The following is a 20,972-nucleotide window of genomic DNA, read 5'->3' on the forward strand; positions in this document are numbered from 1 at the left end:
GATCTCACAGTGGAAATATTCCCACCAGACATTTTGGAAAGGTTCCAGTTCTTGTTGCTGTAGCACACAAGACTAAAGCTGAATTATCAACTGCAAATTTGGCAGACGCTCCCACTAGAAATCTGTTACTTTTTATAAGAGACTCAATCTGAAAACATTTTAAGGACATAACTGCAGGTTTAAACAAAACTTCTCCTGTCTTTCCATCCCTGCAGAGATGGGCAGCACACAGCTTTAAGAACAGGTCTCTCATCCTGGACAAAACAACGACCTCCACTGGGGACACGGGGATGAACCTGGTGCTGAGGCCGGGGGCACTGAAGGATGGCGAGGGCTACACCTTCACCCTGCACATCACAGACCTCACCACGGGGGAGGAGGGCTTCGCCTCCATCGACCTGCTCCCCAACCAGCCCCCCACGGGGGGAGAGTGCTTCCTGTCTCCCCAAGGACCCCTCAGGGCACTCATGACCAAGGTGCACTTTGAGTGTGCAGGTGAGAGCGTTGGGTGGGCACCTACCAGTTCTCCCTGCCCCTCACAGGCAAAGCCTTCCCATGGCCAGTGTTACCAGATGCTCTTCCCACAGAGGTTTCTTTTGCCCCAAACTCCTACCCCAGGACATTGTTGGCCAGGGCTGAGCTCGGAAGCAGCTTGGCCCAGGAGCAGCTTTGTGTGCCCAAATTATGGAGCTCTAAAACTCATGGTAGCAGGCAGGCAGTTTTATAAATCTTAATTCCTGTAGTTGAATGGTGACATCCAGGCCAGGCCAGCTCTTGGGGAAGAAACTGGTACTTCGATGCAGGAAAAAGAAGATGGTGCCCAAAACTGAGTCACATTTATGTGGGAAGAATCAGAAGACAAAGCACTGGGGCCAACTCTGCCATGTGGGCTGGATGTTCCCGCCGGCAGTTACCTTCCCAACCAGCTGCAGAGACAGCAACAACAAGCCCAGCTTTGGAAAAGTGGCCTGGCTGATGTCCCGTAGCCTTGGGCCAAGGACTAAGTGCCTCTGGAAACCAGATTTCCCCAAATGATTAGTGTTAGAGATTAGAGCTGTTTGTGCACAGTGCCGGGAAGCCACGCGGAGAGGGGATGGATGCTGCTGCTTCCAGGGGGCTGGTCACCAAGGCTGGGGGAGCAGCAGAGTGTGTTCAGCGTGATGGGCTTGTAATTTCGGGGTGTTTTGAGCTGCCCAGAACAATGCTGAAATCCATTCCTCTTTGGAACGGTGGGAATTTTGGCTCTTAGATTGTTTTTAAGCTGAAGTGACAGACCAGGACACAGACCTACTGGTGGATGTCCAGCTCAGTGAGCCCTGGCAGAGCCAACACCTTCACTGGGGCTCACTGGCAAACATACAGTGCATTTCCCAGCCCCTGTGAAACTCCCCATAATTCCTGGGATCTCCAAGGAAACCTTCCTGCGGGTTTTATCCTTGACTCAGTTGTTCCTGAGATGCTGAACTGCCTGAGGGCTGAGCCTCTGTCTAATGTCAGGCTTTGCAAGGCTTGTACAGAAGCCATGGCCTTGGTCAGTGCTGTTCCCAGTCCCAGCAGAGTGGTTCCCATTTTTATTTTGATAATGGATTTTTCATAATCCTTTTAAATGTTACAAGACCCAAACACTGTCCCTCTCACCAGAGCAAGGTGACCCTTGCAGATCTGCAGAATCATCAGAGAAGCCTGGAATGGTTTGGGTTAGAAGGGACCTTAAAGCCCAACCAGTCCCACCCCCTGCCGTGGGCAGGAACACCTTCCACTATCCCGGGTTGCTCCAACCCCCATCCATGCTGAAGGGCTGAGCAGGGTGGGACACCCCGGGGGAGGGAGGGGGCTCAGCCCAGATGGGTGGCCCAGGCTTTGGGAAGGTGTGTGCAGCCCCCCCGTGCCCTGGCCCCCCTCAGCCCCCCGTGTGGGTTTGCCTTGCAGGCTGGCGGGACACGGAGGACGCGGAGGGCCCGCTGGTGTACATCCTGCTGGCCTCGCGCCGCCGCCGCGGCCACTTCCACGAGTTCTGCCTCTACAAGGGCAGCCGGGCCGAGCACGGCGCCTTCCTGCCCCCCGGCTTCCACGAGAGCGGCTTCCAGGTGTCCGTGTCCGTCCTCGTGCAGGACCAGCTGGGAGCCACCGTGGTGGCCATTAACAGGTAAGGGTCACCAACAGCATCAGTGTCCAGCCTGGGCTCCCTGTCCTGAAGGGCTCGGTGGACCCCGGGTGAAAGGTTTGCCTCCTGGGAGAGGCTGTTGGCAGGAAGGGGTGGGGAGGCTCAGCAGAAGTGCAGTACAGAGAATTCCAGTCTTTGTGGGTCATCGCTCAAGGGGAAGATTTTCCCAGAAGTTACTGCTTTTGTAGAATCTTGGAATCATGGAAACATTAAGGCTTGAAAAGACTTCTAAGATCATCAGGTCCCAGAGCTGGACTGATGAGGAGCCAGGTCTCAGGTCCATGGTGGTTTTCCATGCAGCTCCTGCAAAGTGGGTGCCAGGGCATCAGCAGTGCTGTCTTTGTGGTTCACCCACCTGCTTCCCTGTTCTCTCCCTTCCCAGCCCCGGTGACAGTCTGCACTTAACCCAAATCCCTCTTTCCCTTGCAGCTCCATGGAAATTGGCTTACCTGAGGGCTTTCCCAGCCTTTCCTACTGGCTCTACAACCAAACTGACACTGTGCTCCAGGGATTGGTGAAACAAGGGGACCCTCAGCAGGTCATTGAGTACTCCCTGGCCCTCATCACCATCTTAAATGAGGTAATGCAGCTCTTTCTGCCCAAGAAGGGCCTCCAGAAGTCCTTGTAGTCACCAGTAAAGTTCTTGGGCCAGATTTTGTACAATAATGTAGGGAAATTACTAATTCTACAGCATCACCCTCCTGGCAGAATTCCCTTTCACTCCCACCTGAAGTGGGGCCCAGTCCTTCCATGTGCATCGCTATAGGCAAGGCAGGAATTTTGGGCTATACTTGTGTTTTCCTGCCTGGTAAGAGCCTGCTGCACTCCTGGAAGCCAGGCAGGGATGATCCCCCTGAGCACAGGACTCTGCTTAGCTGGGTAGGGACTACACTGGGCACTACTTTGCTATCAAGTGCAAGGCTGTTCAGATAATTGCTTGGAAAGCACAAGCAAAATTGAGAAAGTTCTGCTGGGAAACCAGCTCATTAGATCCCTCTGGGGAGAAGCAGAGTCGGGGAGGTACAGAGAGCATGGAAGAGGAGACTTAAGCTCAGCTCATCATCCTCTGTAACAACCTCCTAGATTTCCTGACTCTATGTGCTTTTCTCCCCGCAGTATGAGAGATCCATGCTTCTGGAACCTGAGGCTGGGAATGAATTTGAGCTCCGGACCTGGACTCGCAACAACATCACGGAGACCCTGAACTCTCTGAAGGTGAACACTGTTGATGACATCCAGCAGATCTCGGCGGCCCTGGCGCAGTGCACGGTACGTTCCCGTCACCACCTCCCGCCTCTGGCCATCCAGCTGCATCTTAGGTGCTCTCCAATCCTTGTTGTGCTTCCCTGGCTCCCTCCCTGACACAGGGAGGCTCCAGAAACACTGGAATAAAATGCTGGGGGAGTTGCAGAATCTCCGAGGACAGACTGGGCTCCCATCAGGAGTAGCACGAGTAGAGCTGGACCTGCCTTGGGCCAGGGGCAAGGACCAAGGCCTGATGTTCCTCCCAGCCCTGTTTCTACCCTACAAGATGAGAAACCCTCCTTTGCTCTGCTCTGCTGCTGACTGGAAGTGCCTTGTTCCCCAGCCAGTTCCCAGTGCTGGGGCTGCTGCCTGGTGGATTGAGGAGGGAAGAGAGCCCAGTTATATAATGCACTTGGGGTTTGGTGGTCAGCCAGGCTGCTCTGGCACGGTCCTCCTCCCCGCCCTCCCAAATCCTTGCTCTGGGGACTGGAGTCAGGTACCTTGGCCTCGGCTGTGCTTCGCCTCCAGCCAGGTCAGGGCCTTGCACAGCAGGAACAGGCATCAGAATGATGGACAGACTACTGCATGCCACCCACAGAGTGCCTGTCCTGGGCTCTCTTCTCTGCTTCAGAGCCTGCAGACCTCAGAAATCCCATGTTTCTGTTCATCTTTGTCCGGGGTTGGGGCTCAGCACATCCCTTTCCGTGCTGGATCGGTTTGTTTCTGTCTCTCCCACCTCCTCCTGCCTCGTGACTCGGTCTCGCTGTGGAAGCTTAGGTCTAGAAATAGAATTTTTATTCCATGAGAAAAGCTGACATTCCAGGATTAGTTTGTGCTCTGGATTGGAATGAAAAGCTTAGGAAAACAGTAATCTAGAATTTCCCAAGGGGTTGAGACAAGTGGAGTTCACACATTCCTTTCCTGTAGAAAGGTCCATCAGGGCTGTTACAGTTCTGATTTTACCTACAGGGGAGGGGAAGAATCAGAATTAGTTTATCCTGGAGGGAAAAAAAAGAATCTCAGTCTTTTCTCCTCCCTAAGTAGGAGCTGCCCTTGGGTGGTTCCTCCCCATAACCCAGTTTCTTCCCCACCTCCCTGATTCCTGACTCGTGGACTCCGATTCACACACTGTGTCCTGGCTTCTCAAGAGCTTACAAATAAAAGCAGAAAAGGGGGAATTCGAGACCTGCAGATGCTGTTTTGATTCTTCACCAAAACATGTGGTGAATCACGTCTGAATCCTGTGATGATTAAAAGAAAAAAAGATGAATAAGAGCGAGGAACGGGGTTGTGGTAACAGCTTCCATGTGTTGCCTCAGTCCCTCCCATCCAGCCTCGAGAGTGCGGGAAGCTCCAGGCCATGGCTAGAACATTCTGTTTCTTGGACACATCTGGGAGCAGAGGGAGGGACATCCATCATGCCTGAGTGGCAGGGTCCCTCCCACAGCTTTCAGGAGTATTTAGACACTGAAACGGAATCAGTTAGGGCTAAATCCTGCTTCCACTGATGGGAGTGGAGTGGATGGAGGAATCCTATCCAGCTTTTTCTGGTTGGGTTCTGTGGGAATAGCGTGTAGCCCCAGAGGGAAGATGTGCATGGTCCTTACAAGTGAACTCCAGGGAACAGAAATGTAGAATCATAGAATTCTGGAATGGTTTGGGTTGGAAGGGACCTTAAAGCTCATCCAGTCCCACCCCCTGCCACAGGCAGGGACACCTTCCACTATGCCAGGTTATTCCAAGCCCTGTCCATCCTGGTCTTGAACTCTTCCAGGGATGGGGCAGCCACAGCTGCTCTGGGCAATAATATGCTCCCTTTATTCCTCTTTCCAACCCAAAAGCATCTCCTGTCGGTCTCTGCCATGCCTGCCTGTGTGCTGGCACATTGGAATGTCATGGGAGGTGGATGGAAGAGTTTTGGGACACCAGTAACTTGCTGGCCCCTCTCAGTGTGGGCAGGGCAGCCGTGGTGTCTGCTGTCCCCTCCCCAGGAAGAGCAGGGGTGACTTTCAGAATAGAAAGGTCTTTGCAGGACTGAGCCAGCTGGACTTGCCCACACCTGCCTCCTCTTTTTCTGGGGATGTTCCTGCTCCATCAAACCCTGTTTCCCTTTGCAGGTGGCGAGTAAGGAGCTGGTGTGCAAGTCATGCCTGACAAGGACCTTGAACAAGCTGGAGACCATGATGACCATTCTGCAGGGGGAAACAACCCAGGGCACTGTGACTCCAACTGGCATTGCTGACAACATCCTCAACATCACAGGTGAGCTCTGTCCTGCAGTGTGGGGACAGGTGACCAGGGCACAGGGCTCCTGCTGAGGGGAGCTTTGGAGGCCTCCTCCTCTGCCATTTGGGATTTGGCCTTCTCAAGCTGTTAGGAAATTGCATCTGACACGTGATTTGGAGTGTGGCATCCCAGTAGTCTCTTCCCCCTCATGTTTCCCAGGGTTGTCCTGGCTTTGGCAGCTTCTCTGCGGACATTTAAATATGACAGTTGTTAATAAACTCCCTTAATACTCCTAATAAACTCACTAATTCTCCAGGGATTTCTCTTTTCAGTAAACAGTGAGTAACAGCTATGGCTTCCAGATGCTTATCTTCTGGTTGGAGTCTGAGGAGGCTTTCAGACCTCACTGGGGCATCTGTGAACACTGTGTGGAAATTCCCACCTGGTTGATTTGGGAGGAAGCAGAGACACATTCTCTGCAGTCCTTTCTGAGTGTTCTCCACTTTATAGTGCAAAGAGTTAGTAACATATGTTTGTTTTATCCTTTCCTTCCCTGTTTCCTGGTCCGTGGTTCTAGTCACTACACAGGAGGAAAATAAAACCAGTTGTGATTAAGTATTTCTCACCAAACTTTGTAGATTAGAGAGGCTTCAGGAATTTCTGGCAGCTGTTTTTAGCTCTGGGCTACAAACACTTCCAGTGGGGAAAGTCATGTGCAGAGTGTGGAGTAACAGTGAGAAGACAGTAAGGGAAGCCTTATCTGATTGTTTTGGGAAGGTGTCAGGTGTTATCTGGACTCTAGAGTTATCCAGGCAATTTACCACTTCCTCTGTTTGCACCTTTATTTCTCTCCTGGCAGGTGACCTAATCCACCTTGTCAATACGGTTTCACAAGAATCCAAGCCCCAGGAGCTGCTTGCTGATTCCCACAACTTGCTGCTGGCTCCCAAAGCCTACAACCTGTCCTCCAGCCTGATGCGCATCCTCATGAAGTCCCGAGTGCTGAACGAAGAGCCCCTTGAGCTGGTGGGAGGAGAAATTAAGGCCACAGGCAAGAGGTCTGACCCCTTTAACTTGCTTTGCTACGAAAACACACCAAACTGCCAGTTCTCCATCCCCCAGGCCTTCAACTCCACCCTTTCCAACCTGACGGATGTCATTCAAGTCATGTTCCAAGTGGACTCCAATCCTTTCCCTTTTGGTTACATCAGCAACTACACTGTGTCCACCAAGGTGGCCTCCATGGAGTTCCAGACACACAACGGGGTGCAGATCCCCATCGGGAGCCTGGACTCAGAGAAAGCCATCACTGTGATGGTGTCAAACAACACGGATCCCAACAACCTCGCTGCTGGCACGGAAGTCATCGAGCCAAGGACGTCTGTGAACCTGATTGTGAACATGGAGAGCAACAACAGAGAAGCAGGACTGCATTTCCAGCTCACCTACAGAGTCCTCAATGGTAGCACAGACAAATCCATTTCTTTGTGCTCTTTGTTCTTCCCGTGGGAGAGGAGGGCTGGGTGCTGCAGCAAAGGAGAGCTGTGTCAAGGGATAAGAGAGTGATAGCGGGGTGAGAGAGGATAGCGGGGTAGCCAGCAGGTTCCACACTGCATGGTTGAGGTTCTGGCTGTCTCAGGCATTATCCAGTGCCCAGAGTCATCCTTGTTTGTGGATTCTGGCCCTGAGAAGCCTTTTGCTTTTCTCAGCCCTTCTGTTGAGCCACATTAGCACTGGAGGGAGTTGGTCCAGTCCCAGTCCTGCGCAGGTACGATGGTATCCAGCGCTCAGGGTTCCTCTGAGCTGCAGACTGAGAGGGTGCAGTCTGGAAAAGCATCTCTCCTGACTTTCTGCATTCCTGATTCTCCTCCCTGAGCACCCACTGCTGGCAGCAGGCTTGTGGTCGAGTCTCCCAGGTGTTTCTGAAGCCCTCTGTGTCTGTCCCCCCTCCCCACACAGATCACTACCTTGCCAGCGAGCCCGAGCCGTTCATCATGGCCTATCTCCATCACGAGCCCCAGCCCAACGAGCACAACTGCACTGCCTCCAAGAAAATCAGCCTGGATACCCTGGCTGGGAGTGACCACAAACTCTACACCTTCTTCACCTCACCCAGGTAAGAGAAATCTCCCTGGTGGTTCCTGTCACCCAGGGATACCTGATACCTGCTGGAGTCTGACTGCAGCTTGTCCAGGCTTCCATCTGGGCACTGTGATCCCAGAGCTGCCCAGCTTTAGCAGGACTCTTCCCAAGGGACTCACACTGACCTTGGTGGGTTCAGGGTTTGCTTTATGCAGCTCATGAAACCCTTTCCCAGAGCAAAGCACCCCATGTTAATCTTGTTCTTGGTCTGCAGTGAAACCTTCAGAGAGCACCTCTGTCCTCACAGCTCCCCTTTCCAGTGGGTGACAGGAGAACACATCCCTTGTGGGCTCCCAAAAGCTCTTTTCTTCTTATCAGAGCAGTCATTCCTGCAACTCCGGTTGCTGCCTTGCCCTGGAGCACGTGTTCATACCTTGGATTATTTAAGAGCCAGTCCTGGGCATTATCTGAGGAGAAAAGATGGGCAGCTTGAGAAGAGGTGGGGCAAGAGTGGAGCCACTGTTGTGCAAGGTGACACAGCTTTTGGGAACAGGATGCTCAAAGAGGAATAAATCATCCTAATCAAATCTCCTCTCAGCCAAGATTTGTGGAAGTGTCATGGGAGTGAGTGGGACACAGGGAAGGGCGAGCGGGAGAGCTGAGCAGGGAGAATGTGCAGTAGTGCTCCAGGTGCTGAAATAATACAAAATGAAGGATTCAGGTGGTCTGAATATCTGCACTGCCAAAGAGTGTAAATCATACCATGTTCACTGAGCTTCTCCTCTTCACTGTGTGCTCCCCTGCCCCTGCAGCTGGATGCTTTCCATGGGCACACATCCATTGGAACAGGCTTTGTGGCCCTTCAGAAGGTGGGTTAGTCATCTCTTTGCTCTTTCCCTTCTCCAGAACGGATGATCCCATCCAGAGATACTACCTGAACATCACCAACCACTTCAGCTGGTCTCCGGTGGAGGTGACGCTGGGGCTCTACACGTCCCTGTGCCAGTACTTCAGCGAGCGGGAGAAGCGCTGGAAAACAGAAGGAATTGTCCCCCTGGAGGAGACCAGGCCAGACCAGGCCGTGTGCTTAACCCAGCACCTCACTGCCTTTGGGGCCAGCTTGTTCGTGCCCCCAAACTCTGTCCAGTTCATCTTCCCTGTGAGTACCCCCACGCAGAGGCTGAGCAGTGCTGTCACACACTGAGCAGGTTGTTGTCACCTCGCAAAGCCTCGGGCTCCTGTCGCCTTCCTGTTCGAGCTGGGTCAGGCTGCCCTGTGCCCACCTGGCACCAGCACAGGCACCTGGGAGCCTTTTGGAGGTGCAGATGGGCACATCTCACAGAGGGCTGTGTCCTCTGGTTGGAAATCCTGGCTGCTGCTGAAAACAGACCTTTGGCAGATGGCGTTAGTCCCCAATCTGGACACCTCTCAGTGTGTTCACCTCTTAGGGAGATGCCAAATTCTCCCTCCAGCTGTCACCCACCACGGTTTTATCCCAGGGAATTGCACCTGCCAGCTGCTCCCTGCTTCCCAAGGGTATCCAAGCCCTTCCTTGCTCTGTCCCTGTGACGTGAGTGGGAGCAGAGAGCTCCTGGCAGCTGCTGCTGTGGTCCGTGGGATCACGTCTGAGCGGTGATGAGAGCCAGGAAGGAGGCAGGGAATGGGAAGAGAGGTCCTCCCGGGGAAGGAGAGTTGCCTTTCAACATTTTTCTTTCCTCCCAGGCCCCGGGCCCAGGCCTGAACTACATCGTCCTGCTGACGTGTGCCGTGTGCTTTGTGACCTACTCGGTGGCTGCGCTGATCGTGCACAAGCTGGACATGATCGACCTGCACCGGGTGGGAGTGATTCCCTTCTGCGGGAAGAACGGGATGTACAAATACGAGATCCTGGTGAAGACGGGCTGGGGCAGAGGATCAGGTGAGCCCACAGGCTGCTCCCGTGCGTGGTGCCTCAGGTGACATCTGCGTAGTTCGCCTGGTCTGACCTCAGCACGTCACCCACTGAATGTCCCCTGCAGGGCCCAGAGCTGAGCTGGTGTTTGAAGCAGCTCTGAGCAGCCAGTCCAGGGCTTCCCACAGTGTTCCCAGTTCTTATTGGGTGATGATGGGACAGGTCAAAAACCATAGAGTCACAGACTGCTTTGGGTTGGAAGGTTCCTTAGAGACCATCTCATTCCAACCCCGCTGGTGGGGGTCCCTGGCAGGACGGTGGGGCTGGAACGGCCACACCTCGGGTGGGCTTCCCTCAGTGAGCCCCTTCCCTGCAGGTACCACGGCCCACGTGGGGATCGCCCTGTACGGGGTGGACAACAAGAGTGGTCACAGACACCTGGATGGGGACAACGCCTTCCACCGCAACAGCCTGGACGTGTTCCAGATCGCCACGGAGCGCAGCCTCGGCAGCATCTGGCGCATCCGCATCTGGCACGACAACAAAGGTGGGACACCAGCAGCTGTGTGGGCTGGGGCACGTGGATGGCTCGGGCCAGGAGAGAGGGCCAGGAGAGAGGGATGAGAGCCTACAGTGGCTCCTGGTGACCTTCTGGCTTGGGGGGGACATTGCTGGGGGGGGACATGGAGTCTCCACCATGGGGAATTCCACAGGCTGGCCACGTGTCATCCCAGACACATGATGCTGTGTGCTGTGACAGTGTCTGTAAATGTCACCTCAGGGGTGAGCTGGCTGTGCCAAGCTTTTCTGGGTACTGTGCCTTTTCCCATTGGTGATGATAATGGTGTCACAGGGAACTGCTGCTGTCCCACTGACAGGTCCTTGTGTGGCCCTCTCAGCTTTGCAGGCTCACACAGGGAATATCTGCCATGAAATATTTCTCCATCTCTTCCCTTTTAGGACTCAGCCCCTCCTGGTACCTGCAGCACGTCATCGTGCGGGACCTGCAGAGCAGCAAGAGCTACTTCTTCCTGGTGAACGACTGGCTGTCGGTGGAGAGCGAGGACAACGATGGCATGGTGGAGAAGGAGGTGTTTGCTGCCAGTGAGTGCTCACCCTGGGTGTGGGTTTGGGGCGCTGAGCAGTTCTCATGGCACAGGAGAGCAGAGAGACCCTGGTACCTCCACACTGGCTCTTCCTCATGGCAGTGATGCCAAGTGCTCTGCTGGGTCTTTTGTGCTGGAGGACAGGGCACAGCAAGGACCTGTGCAGGAGAGAATCACAGAACCACGTTAAGGTTGTCCGTGGGGAGGGGTGTGGTGTACCCAGCCAGGTCCCCTCTGCAGCACAGCCACCCTGAGTGTCCCTCTTTTGTCCCCAGGTGAGACGGAGCTGAGGAGCTTCTCGCGGATCTTCGTGGCGGAGCTGCAGCGAGGCTTCTTCGAGAAGCACGTGTGGCTGTCGCTGTGGGACCGCCCGCCCCGCAGCCGCTTCACCCGCGTCCAGAGGGCCACCTGCTGCTCCCTCCTCATCTTCCTCTTCCTCTGCGCCAACGCCGTGTGGTACGGCGTGGTGGGCAACGTCCACCTCAGGTGCGCTGGGCCCTCGGTGCCCTGGCCAGCCCCCACCCTCCTCAGGGCCCCTCCTGCCCGTCCCACTGGGGCAGGACAGACCTTAAACCCACGGGGAACAGCTGCCTTGGTTGTGGCCTTGAGCCTGTCCTCATTCTAAAGAACTGGGAGCGGGGCATGGATGATGGATGGCCAAGGACAGTCAGATTTTGGGTTTGCTGTGCCATCTGTTAGCACTGCCCAGGCCTGTTTCTTTCTCTGCCCATCTGAAATACCTGATTGTCCAGTTCTGTGTCCTGCTTTCTTACCTGGCAACCCCAAATGCTCCTGCTGACACCTGTCTCTGGTCTGTCTTGATTCTCTGCAGCAACGTGGCTGTTTCTAACCTGATCCCTGTGAGTGTGGACACAGTGGCTGTTGGTCTGGTGTCCAGTGTGGTGGTTTATCCCCTCTACCTGGTCATTTTATTTCTCTTCCGGATGGCTCGTGGCAAGGTAAGGAGGAGGAATGGTTGCAGGCTGCTCTAATGGGTGGGATGACACCAGCTTTGCTTATCTGAGGCTAAATTTTGCCCTTGCTGGGACCTCACCCCTCCAGCACTCACCACTCCACACCATTCCAAGTGGTCTCTGCACTTGCCCAGTTGTGCTGCACCATGGCCAGATCCTTCCCTTAGCGAGTCTTTACCTCCCTCCCTTGACCTCAGATCACTGCCTGGACTCTGACAGTGCCCAGAGACCAAAAGGACAGGTTTTAGAAGCTGTTCAGGCACCTCCTCCCTTTTGATTTCAGTGTGTGACAGGCACTCAAATGCCATGCAAAGGCACAACCCTTTGCTGCACTGGCAGGAGCCCGGGAGGTGCTCAGTGGAGTCTCTCTAATGGAATGTCTGCCCTGGGTACAGCTCAGCTGGCTGAGCAGAGCTGTGGTTAAGCAGCTGGGAAGGGATTAGCTGGGGATTTAATGACTAGTTAGGCACAATTAACAGCCCCATTAAGTATTGCAGCCAGCTGCTCAGGGACTGATGAGCAGCAAATGTGTCTGATGTTCCTTGTTCCTATAGGCACACAGGAACAAACTTTCAAACTTATGGGGCTTCCTGGGAGCTTGTCCCTGGGACAGCCTGGGTGGCACTGGGCTGTGGTGTATGTGGGTACAGGTGTCCAGGGGGCCTGGGAAGCAGTGCAGGATGGGTCTGTGCCTGTTCTCAGCCCCCCTGGGCAGGTCTGGGCTCCCCAGCAGAGCAGGGAGCTGGAGGGATCCTCAGCAGCAGTGACAGTGTCACCTCCATCCCTCCTTCCTGTCCCCTGCAGGTCTCCATCAGCCACACAGTGACTCACTCAGACCAGCAGTCCTTGGAGATTGACAACTACCTGGACTCCTCAATCCTCGACAGCTCCTTCCCCACCTTCCCCGGGCTGCAGGCAGAGGTAACCTGCTTCCTTCCCCACAGCTGGACAGGCTGCACAGGTCTGTGTGCTCCCTGCAGGGACACAGTGCCCACCCCAGCTGTCAGGGGGAAAGCTCAGGCACTCAGGTGCCTCTGGAAAATCCCAGTGCTGGGGGAGAGCCCAGCCCTTCATCCCTCACCTGCCCAGGCCAATCCCAGATCCATTAGCTGTCTCCAGCTGTCTGTGGACATGGATCTTCCCAGGGTGCCTATGGGTTACCTCTGGAGGGGAGCAGGCTCCTGGAGGTGTGGGCTCAGATCTAACAGCACCTCCAGCTTCCCAATGACCACTGGTGTTCCCAACCTGCTGCTTTAACCAGGCACAGACCAGTGTCACGTGCCTGAAGTGCCTCTGTTTCCTCCACAGGCCTTCTCTGAGCAAACCAAAACAGATCTGTTCTTGGAGGACTCCAAAAGGTGAGGAGGTTTCTGGGGATGGAGTGAGCAGGAGTTTAGTTTCTGCTTTGCTGGGCTGGGGTTGTGCTGTTTCCCTGCAGACGTTCCTACCCAGTTCCTTTTCTCCTGCTTCCCCACACGGACCTGACGCCCCCATTCCTGTTTTCCTGCAGCCTGGTACGATGGCCCTCCAGTGAGGCCCTGCTCAGCTGGCCAGACCTCCTCAGTGACCCCTCCATCATGGGCAACACCATCCAGAAGCTGAAGAGAGGCCGGGCCAGCCGCCACCTGGGGCTCGAGGCCCCGCTGGCCACCGAGGAGGACAGTTTGTCCCTTGGCATTCACCAGGGACAGCCTCGGTACTTCTCTGCCTCAGGTTAGAGAGGCAGAGCTGCAGAGCTGCTGCCATCACCACTGGCTTCACTTTGAAGGGCAGAGGAGGAGGGTTGGGTCTGCTTAACAGGGGTTTTAGTCTGGGAAAGCAGAAATCCTGGCGGGGATCAGCCTGAAGTGAGCGGTCCCACACTGCCAGCAGGCTGGGAGCAAGGAGGGGTGTGTTTCCATGGGAATGCTGCAAGCAACCAGCTCTTTCTCACTGGTTGCAAAGCCACAGTGTGTCCCTGAGCCTCTGTAAGTGGCTGCAGAAGAGAACTTGACTCCCTGAACCAGCAGTTTCCTGCCTGGCTCTGTAGGAGCTGGGGCTGGACAGGCACTGGGGGACAGGGAGCAGGGGAGGGCTGTCCATGGAGAAGGACATCACCCTGACCTTCCTCCTCCTCCCCAGGGTGCAGAACCATGCCCTGGAGTGGTGCTGGGCGCTGTGCTCGTGCCCAATGCTCTTTGTGCTCTGTCCCTTTCCCAGACGAGGATCTGATCCGGCAGATCCTGGCGGATGGAGCCAGCGGCATCTCCCACTCCCAGGACCTGGGGCCGTACATGAGGGCTGAAACAGATCTGATCTCAGGCCTGTAAGTGTTTGAGGGGCAGAGTCCCCACTGAGCCCAAGCCTCCTGCCCCTTGTCCTCCCTCCCAGCCCCAGCAGTGTCGCCCCAGCTGAGCTGAGCTGGATTGGGGACATTTCCATGGGTCACTGTGTTCCTGCTGGCCATGATTCCCACAGCCCCCACAGCCAGCGCTCCAGGAGGGCACGGCTATCCTTCCAGGAGCCACTTGGAATATCCTTTGAAGCCCCAGCTGTGCCTCCAGCACTTCTGGCAAAGTGCTGGGATGCGGGTTCACTTCATGGCACTGAAGGAAGGGAGAAGGGGGTTGAATCTTTGTTATAACATGCCCAGAGCACCCTGCTGGGCACCCTGACCACCACCCAGCCAGGCTGGCAGCCCACCAGTGGTAGCCACTGCAGATTGGCAGATCAAGGGAGGGGAAAGACTTTCAGCCCTTGTCCACGAGATGCAGAGCAGTGTCTGTGTTCCCAGGACTGGTCACTGGTGCTGGCACTGGAGTTCAGCCCCTCTCAGTGCCAGCAGTGACACAGCTGTCACCCTTTGCCTCTCAGTGCCAGCAGTGACACAGCTGTCACCCTTTGCCTCGGCAGGTCCAGCGTGTTCGGGGAGAAGGTGGAGACTGTCATGATGCAGAAGCTGAACGACAAAGGGCAGAGCATGGCAGCTCCTCCCAGGGAAGTGAGCAGATCAGCCAAGTCCACGTGGACAGGTACCAGGGCTGTGCCCATCAGGGCAGGAGGGGGGTGTGCAGGGACAGGGGCCATCCCACGCAGCAGCACTTGGGGGAGCAGAGGGGAAATAGAAAAGGAGTCTTAGGGAAGGCAGCTCCCTGCTTGGGATATATCTGCTGTTTCCTGCCAACTTCTTCTGGAAGCTGCTTCTTCACATTTGCTTTCCCTCCTCCTCCCAGTTGCAGACCAAACGTTCAGGAAGCGCTTGCTCCCACCCTGGTGCTCCTACCTGGCTCATGGCATCAGCCTCCTGCTCTTCGCCACCTCCACGGGGGTCTCCGTGTGGATCGGGGTGGGCTTTTCCTCCAGCGTGGCCCTCATGTGGCTCATCTCAGGGATATTCAGCTTTCTGGCATCCTTCCTGGTCTGGGAGCCCCTGAAGGTGAGGATACTGTGACACACCTGTACCTGTGTGTGTCTCAGCTGTAATTCATGTCTTGTCCAGCTACTGATCACAGAATCACTGAATGGGGGGGTTGGAAAAGCCCTTTAAGGTTGTCGAGTCCAACCATCAGCCAACCACCATGTTCACCACTAACCCATGTCCTCAAGTGCCACCCCCACATGGTTTTTGAGCATTTCCAGGGACGATGAGTCCACCATTGCCCTGGGCAGCCTGTGCCAGGGCTGGACAACCTTTCCATGAAGAAATCGAGTCAGGCTGGGCCCGATGTTAATTGAATGGTCTCTCCCAGCCCTGTATCCCTCAGGAAGGGAAGGATGTGGATGAAGGATGGGAAGACAGGGCTGGTGTCACATTGTTTTGTGTGGCCTGGCCGCGCCGGGGGGAGCTGTGCTGTGCTGGCTGTGCTCAGGGGCCCACAGGAGCTGCTGCTGGAATGTCCAGGTGGCACAGCTCTCTGCAGGCTCAGGACTCTCCCTGCCCCCCAGGTGCTGCTGGAAGCCCTGTATTTCTCCCTGGTTGCCAAGCGCCTGCACCCCGAGGAGGACGACACACTGGTGGAGCAGCCCTGCGTGGAACACGTGTCGGAGAAGATCAGCAAAGTGCGGCCCCCGCAGGGCTTCGCCCTCTTCCAGGCCAAGGAGGAGGCCAGGAAGGTCAAACTGCTGCACAGGATGCTGAAGGTGGGACATCTCCTGCTGCCTGGTGCCCAGGGCAGAGGGCTGAGATACATCCTGGCGTGGGTCCTCCCAGTCCAGCTGGGATCCCCTCAGCTAGTGGGTGCATGTTTTCAGCTTCTGCCTCAGTTTCCCCATCTGTAAAATTCTTGCAGTGATTTTCATCTTCTCTTTGGATCTCTGAGGGGGCTGGAAAGCAGAACCATGAGGGGCTGATTTGGAGCAGCTGGTGTTTGCCTCCATAACTCGGGTGTTTGAGGTTAGGGCAAGGTTTGAGTGTGGAGCAGACACCGACTTGCACGGGAAAATCCATTAGTTGAGTCTTTTGAAATGCAACTTCCTGTCCGGGAGCAGAAATTTCAGCCTTTGTAGTTCATTCAGTACTGATCCTCCACTTGTGCTGGGAATACACAGCTGCTTTGATGGAATCAGATTATTTTTAACTGAGTGATTCCCCTTTAAAGATGGAACTCCCCATAACTACTGGATAAGCTGAACTGACAGCGTATAGGAGCCCTTTCAACAAAGAATCTTGTTATGAGCCTGTGATCTGGGTTTCATTTTAAGCTGCTCCCCATATGAAAGAACAGCCTGCTCAAGCCTGGAAGGCACTGCTCTGCTGCAGGATTGGGATCCAGCTCCTCCATGCAATCCCTTTCTACTCTCTTTTTCCCAGAATTTCCTCATCTACATGATGTTCTTGCTGGTGATCCTGCTCACCAACTACGGGGACACGTCCCGCACCAGCCGGGCCTTCCTCCTGCAGAGCTCCATCAAGCAGCAGCTGGGCAGCAACGAATTCCTCCTCATCAAGAGGTACCTGCCCAGGCCCTGGGATGGGGTTGAGGTAGTGATGTGTGTCAGGGAAGCTGGATGTGGGGCTCGTGTTCCACAGTCTCTCCCATAAAGGGTTCCCAGCTCCACTGGGAGCGCTGATGTGGAGCTGGGACTCGCAAACGAGCCTGGCTTGGCAGTGAGCAGGTCCCCTTTGTGCCTGTGGTTCTTCTCTCTTGGAGAGCAGAGGGTTCTCTGGAGGTGGAGAGGTTTAATTTCTCTGTGGGAAGGGGCTGTGTGAGTTACTGACATTGAACTTACTGGAGCTGTTCTAAAGGAAACAAGTTTCTATATCTCTAAAATTTACAACCGTAAGGTTTAACCATGAACAGGGTCATGAGAACCAGAAATGACACCTCGTAGAGTCCTGCCCTTCCTTGCTCTGCACTTTTGGTTTAACTGGGTGAAATTTTCCCAGCTGAGTTTTCACTCCACTGGGAATTCCACAAGTCCAGCCTGACCCTGGAACACTGCCTGGGGTTGAGGGTGTCTCCTCCAGAGCCCTTGGTTCTGTGCACATCAGCATGGCTTGGCTGAACCAAAGTCACTGGAGCTTTGATTTCACCACAGTGTGGATCAGGAGTTATTCCAGTGAGTTTGGTAGAGTTTTTGGGGTGAAAGTGGTGTAAAGGGGGATAATCTGGTCCTAAATAGCATGTCTTTCCCACTGCACTGCCACATATCCCCTGCTCTGATTCTCATCCAGGTGCCAAGTGCATTCAGTTACTTTTAGGTCATGTCAAATAATCCCTTTTCTGACCTCATCCCAGCCCCTGGAACGGGTGGGAATGTGCCTGCTGGCTGGGAGGAGAGCAGCCAGGTTGGCTCTGCGGTGCTCAGTGCCTCATCCAGGTGACACCCCCAGGATGGGTGGGACACGCAGAGCTGGCCTGGCAGAGCTGCCCCAGGGCTCTGCCTCCCTCCCACACCGTGTCCCCTCGCAGGTCGGATCAGTTCTGGCTCTGGATGTCGCGGGTGTTCCTCCCGTACCTGCACAACAACGGCTCGGGCCCGGAGAGCCACAGCACCACACTGGGCACGGCCCGGCTGCGCCAGCTCCGCCTGCAGGAGGGTACGTGGGCAGGGAGCTCTGCTCCCACAGCGGGGTGGGGACAGTCCTGGAGGGACCACATGGGCAGGTCTGGGTGCAGCTGGGGCTGAGGGAAGGCAGCAGAGGTTACACGGCGAGGTTTTGGTTTGTAGTTTGTGCTTCAGTGAGTCCCCGGTTCTGCTCTGCAGAGATGAACTGGGGTAGCTGGTCATGGAATCCTGGAATGGTTTGGGAGAGACCTTAAACATTATTCAGTTCCACCCCCTGCCATGGGCAGGGACATCTCCCACTGTCCCAGATTGCTCCAAGCCCCATCCAAGCTGGCCTTGGACACTTGCAGGGATGGGGCAGCCACAGCTTCTCTGGGCAACTTGTGCCAGGGCCTCCCCACCCTCCCAGGGAAGAATTTCTCCCCAGTATCCCATCTAACCCAGGTAGTTTAAAGCCAGTGGTATATTCCAGGAGCAGAATGGTGGTTCATAGTCCCAAGGCTGATTGGGATGCCTGTGTTCTCCACTCGTACCTAACAAATCCACTCTGAGCTGGCGGTGTGGATATATTACGACTCCTCCATTTTCCTTATTAATATCCCTTCTTTTCTTAATCCCTAACTTCTGCATGCTCCCTTCCCCTCATCCTGGTGAAATCATGAAGACAAAGGTTGGTTTGATGTCTGGAGGGGTGGCTGAGGTGTGGAGGTGGAGGGGTTTGGGAGGAAGGGCGATGCTGGGGGTGTGAGCTCAGCTGTGCCCCGGCACTGGCTGTGCTGGACTGCCTGGGGGTGACAGTGTGGTCTCATTCCAGCTGAGTGCCATGCCCAGGACATCCTGCCTGGCATGGGCAGGGCCCAGAGGAGCTGCACTGACCAGCACAGCTTTGCCACCGCTGACTATGGCACAGGCTGGGAGAGGGCAGCGGGGAACGTGACGGCGGCGTGGGCCCACTCCCCACCTGACCTGGCAGGGTAAGGGGCTGCCCAGCCCACTCACACCCCCTGCTCCATCCCCTGTCCTGCAGAGATGGGACAACTGGTCCTTGCAGACCTTTACAAGGTCTTTACCGTGGGTTTTGTGCCATGGGTGGTTCCCAGCCCTCCCCTCAGCGAGGCCAACTCCAGCCCCTGAGCCTGGCAAAGGGCAAACGGACACAAACGCCAAAGGGCTTCCCTGGGCACACCCACACTGGCAGTGGGAGTGGTAGGGGGCACCCAACTTCCCTGGGGACGTGTGTGTCACCCCAAACTATCTGAACAGCAGCGTTGTGCTGCTCTGGGGTACCCAGTGGCAGAGGGTTCAACTCTCCACCTTCCAGGGCAGAGACAGGGAGGGTAACCCAGCACCCACACAGCAGCACTAGATGTCTGTTCAAGGGGGTGATAGGAGGTTGTCCTGCACACTGGACATAAATCACTGTTGGTTTCTGCTCTAGTTTGACCCTGGAGGCATCTTTATGGGCCACCATAGGGCCTGGGGCTGTCCTGAGGTTGGGAACACTGAGGTGGATCAATGCACTCCTATGATTTGTCTTGTAAAATAAATGCTGAGGCAGCTCTTGAGGGGCAGGATCTGCATCTGCACACATGCTCCTGGCCTGCCATGAAGGAGAGCAGCCAGTGTCCTTCAGCCTCACGCCGTGGCTCCTCTTCCTCTGCAGGATCTGGTACTGGGGTTACCTCTCCTTCTACGACAGCAGCGGGTACGTGCAGGAGCTGGGCCCTTCACTGGAGGAGAGCCAGGCCCAGCTGGACTTCCTGCAGCAGCACACGTGGATCAACAACATGTGAGTGTGGCAGGGGCAGAGGACGTGTCCTGCTGTCAGCCAGGGTTTTCAGGGATTCTGCTGGAGCGTCACAGGGAACAGGATCAATGATCCCACCCAGCAGTGGCCCTGGAGCTGGTGTTGTCCCAGTCCCTGAGCTGCTCCTCTCGCCCCGCAGGAGCCGGGCAGTGTTTGTGGAGCTGCTGCAGTACAACCCCAGCGTGGACCTGCACGTGGCCATCACCCTGCGCCTGGAATTCCCGGGATCCGGCCAGGCCATCGCCGCCCTCACCATCAGCCCCTTCCCGCTGCTGCGGCTCAGCGGGGGGGTCACCCTGCAGCTGCTCATGATGGTCAGTGTGGTACCTCCCCCTGCACCCCTCTGCCCTTGGGGTCACTGCAGGGGCGGCTCTGGGGACCCTCACCCAGGCTGGTCACTGTGCACTCAAGCTCCCCTGCCTGAATCCACTTGTTCCCTTGCCTGTCACCACTCTGCTTCCAGGACTGGGTAGCACACAGGGAACAGCCCTGGCACTGCTGAGGGGGAAGAGGTTCCTCCTCCTCTCAGTCTTGTCTCAGCATTTTTACTTCCTTAAGCTCCTGTCTGTCACTGTGGAAACATGAGGGTTTGTTCTGCCCTCAGTGGGGACATCAGCCAGACAAGCCATGTCCCCAGAGACCTTGCCTGGGTTTGGTGTCTGCAGAGACCTCGTCCCCTGAGCACTGCCACCCTACTACAGGGGCACTGGAGAGCTTTAGGAGGGAGTGGGGCACTGAGTGAGCAAGGAAGGTGGGGCAGGACACTGCAGGTGCTCCAGGTGGTGGAACTGGGCCTGGTCCGGGGGGCTTTTGCTGTCCTGGGTGCAGCACAGCAGTCAAGCATTGCCCTCTCCTTCCCTGATAACCTCTTCATTCCTCCTCTCCTGGTGACCTCTCTGTTCCTCCTTCCCTGGTGACCTCCTCGTCCCTCCCCCAGGTCTTCCTCATGATGTTTGTGGTTTACTTCGTGGTGTCGGAGTCGCTGTCCATCAAGAAGGAAGGCAGAGCCTACTTCACCCAGTGGGGCAACTACGGCCAGTGGCTCTTCATCCTGCTCACCACGAGCACTGTGGTGGTTCACCTCAGCCAGGCCACCCTCGCTGACCAGCAGTGGCTCAAGTACCTCAGCAACCGTAGGGGTTTCACCAACTTCTACCAGGTGGCCTTTCTCAGCTCCGTGTTCAGCAGCCTGGCCGCGTCCCTGCTCTTCCTCCTGACTGTGCAGGTACAGAGCTTGGGGGGGAGCAGCACGTGGGCACTGGGTGCTTCGGTCCTCCCGTGCCAGCCTGCCATCTCTGTGTGGTCCCTGGCAGGGCCAGCAAAGGGCCCCAAGGGAAAACATGCAGGATTGAGGTCCTGATCAGGCACTGGTGGGATGCTGCCGCCACATCAGACCCTGCTGCAGGGCAGAGGGGGTGGCAGTGAGGCCACGTGTGTCTCTGCTGTAGCACTTTGAGTCTCTACAGCATCTGGGCCCCCAGTTCCCTTG

General features: G+C 55.8%; 1 protein-coding gene across 3 annotated transcripts in view; it reads left to right on the plus strand.

Annotated features, from left to right (window-relative positions):
• The window catches only part of PKD1 (polycystin 1, transient receptor potential channel interacting), an 84,086-nt gene that overhangs the window by 57,784 nt on the left and 5,330 nt on the right, over positions 1-20,972 (plus strand). For all 3 annotated transcript variants that reach the window (XM_051777456.1, XM_051777445.1, XM_051777453.1), the window contains 26 exons: positions 216-495; positions 1,930-2,146; positions 2,594-2,744; positions 3,281-3,433; positions 5,527-5,671; positions 6,495-7,097; positions 7,595-7,751; positions 8,624-8,876; positions 9,440-9,635; positions 9,985-10,155; positions 10,569-10,712; positions 10,990-11,200; positions 11,547-11,673; positions 12,493-12,609; positions 12,997-13,046; positions 13,199-13,401; positions 13,888-13,993; positions 14,581-14,699; positions 14,901-15,103; positions 15,613-15,807; positions 16,478-16,617; positions 17,580-17,707; positions 18,491-18,650; positions 19,340-19,465; positions 19,623-19,797; positions 20,421-20,708. In XM_051777456.1, the coding sequence (XP_051633416.1) occupies positions 216-495; positions 1,930-2,146; positions 2,594-2,744; positions 3,281-3,433; positions 5,527-5,671; positions 6,495-7,097; positions 7,595-7,751; positions 8,624-8,876; positions 9,440-9,635; positions 9,985-10,155; positions 10,569-10,712; positions 10,990-11,200; positions 11,547-11,673; positions 12,493-12,609; positions 12,997-13,046; positions 13,199-13,401; positions 13,888-13,993; positions 14,581-14,699; positions 14,901-15,103; positions 15,613-15,807; positions 16,478-16,617; positions 17,580-17,707; positions 18,491-18,650; positions 19,340-19,465; positions 19,623-19,797; positions 20,421-20,708 (4,818 nt within the window). The remainder of the gene's footprint in view (positions 1-215; positions 496-1,929; positions 2,147-2,593; positions 2,745-3,280; positions 3,434-5,526; positions 5,672-6,494; positions 7,098-7,594; positions 7,752-8,623; positions 8,877-9,439; positions 9,636-9,984; positions 10,156-10,568; positions 10,713-10,989; positions 11,201-11,546; positions 11,674-12,492; positions 12,610-12,996; positions 13,047-13,198; positions 13,402-13,887; positions 13,994-14,580; positions 14,700-14,900; positions 15,104-15,612; positions 15,808-16,477; positions 16,618-17,579; positions 17,708-18,490; positions 18,651-19,339; positions 19,466-19,622; positions 19,798-20,420; positions 20,709-20,972) is intronic.

This window comes from Manacus candei, unplaced genomic scaffold (genome assembly GCF_025592945.1).
Source record: "Manacus candei isolate 608988 ecotype Guabito, Panama unplaced genomic scaffold, ASM2559294v1 h1tg000002l, whole genome shotgun sequence".
Lineage (NCBI taxonomy): Eukaryota > Metazoa > Chordata > Aves > Passeriformes > Pipridae > Manacus > Manacus candei.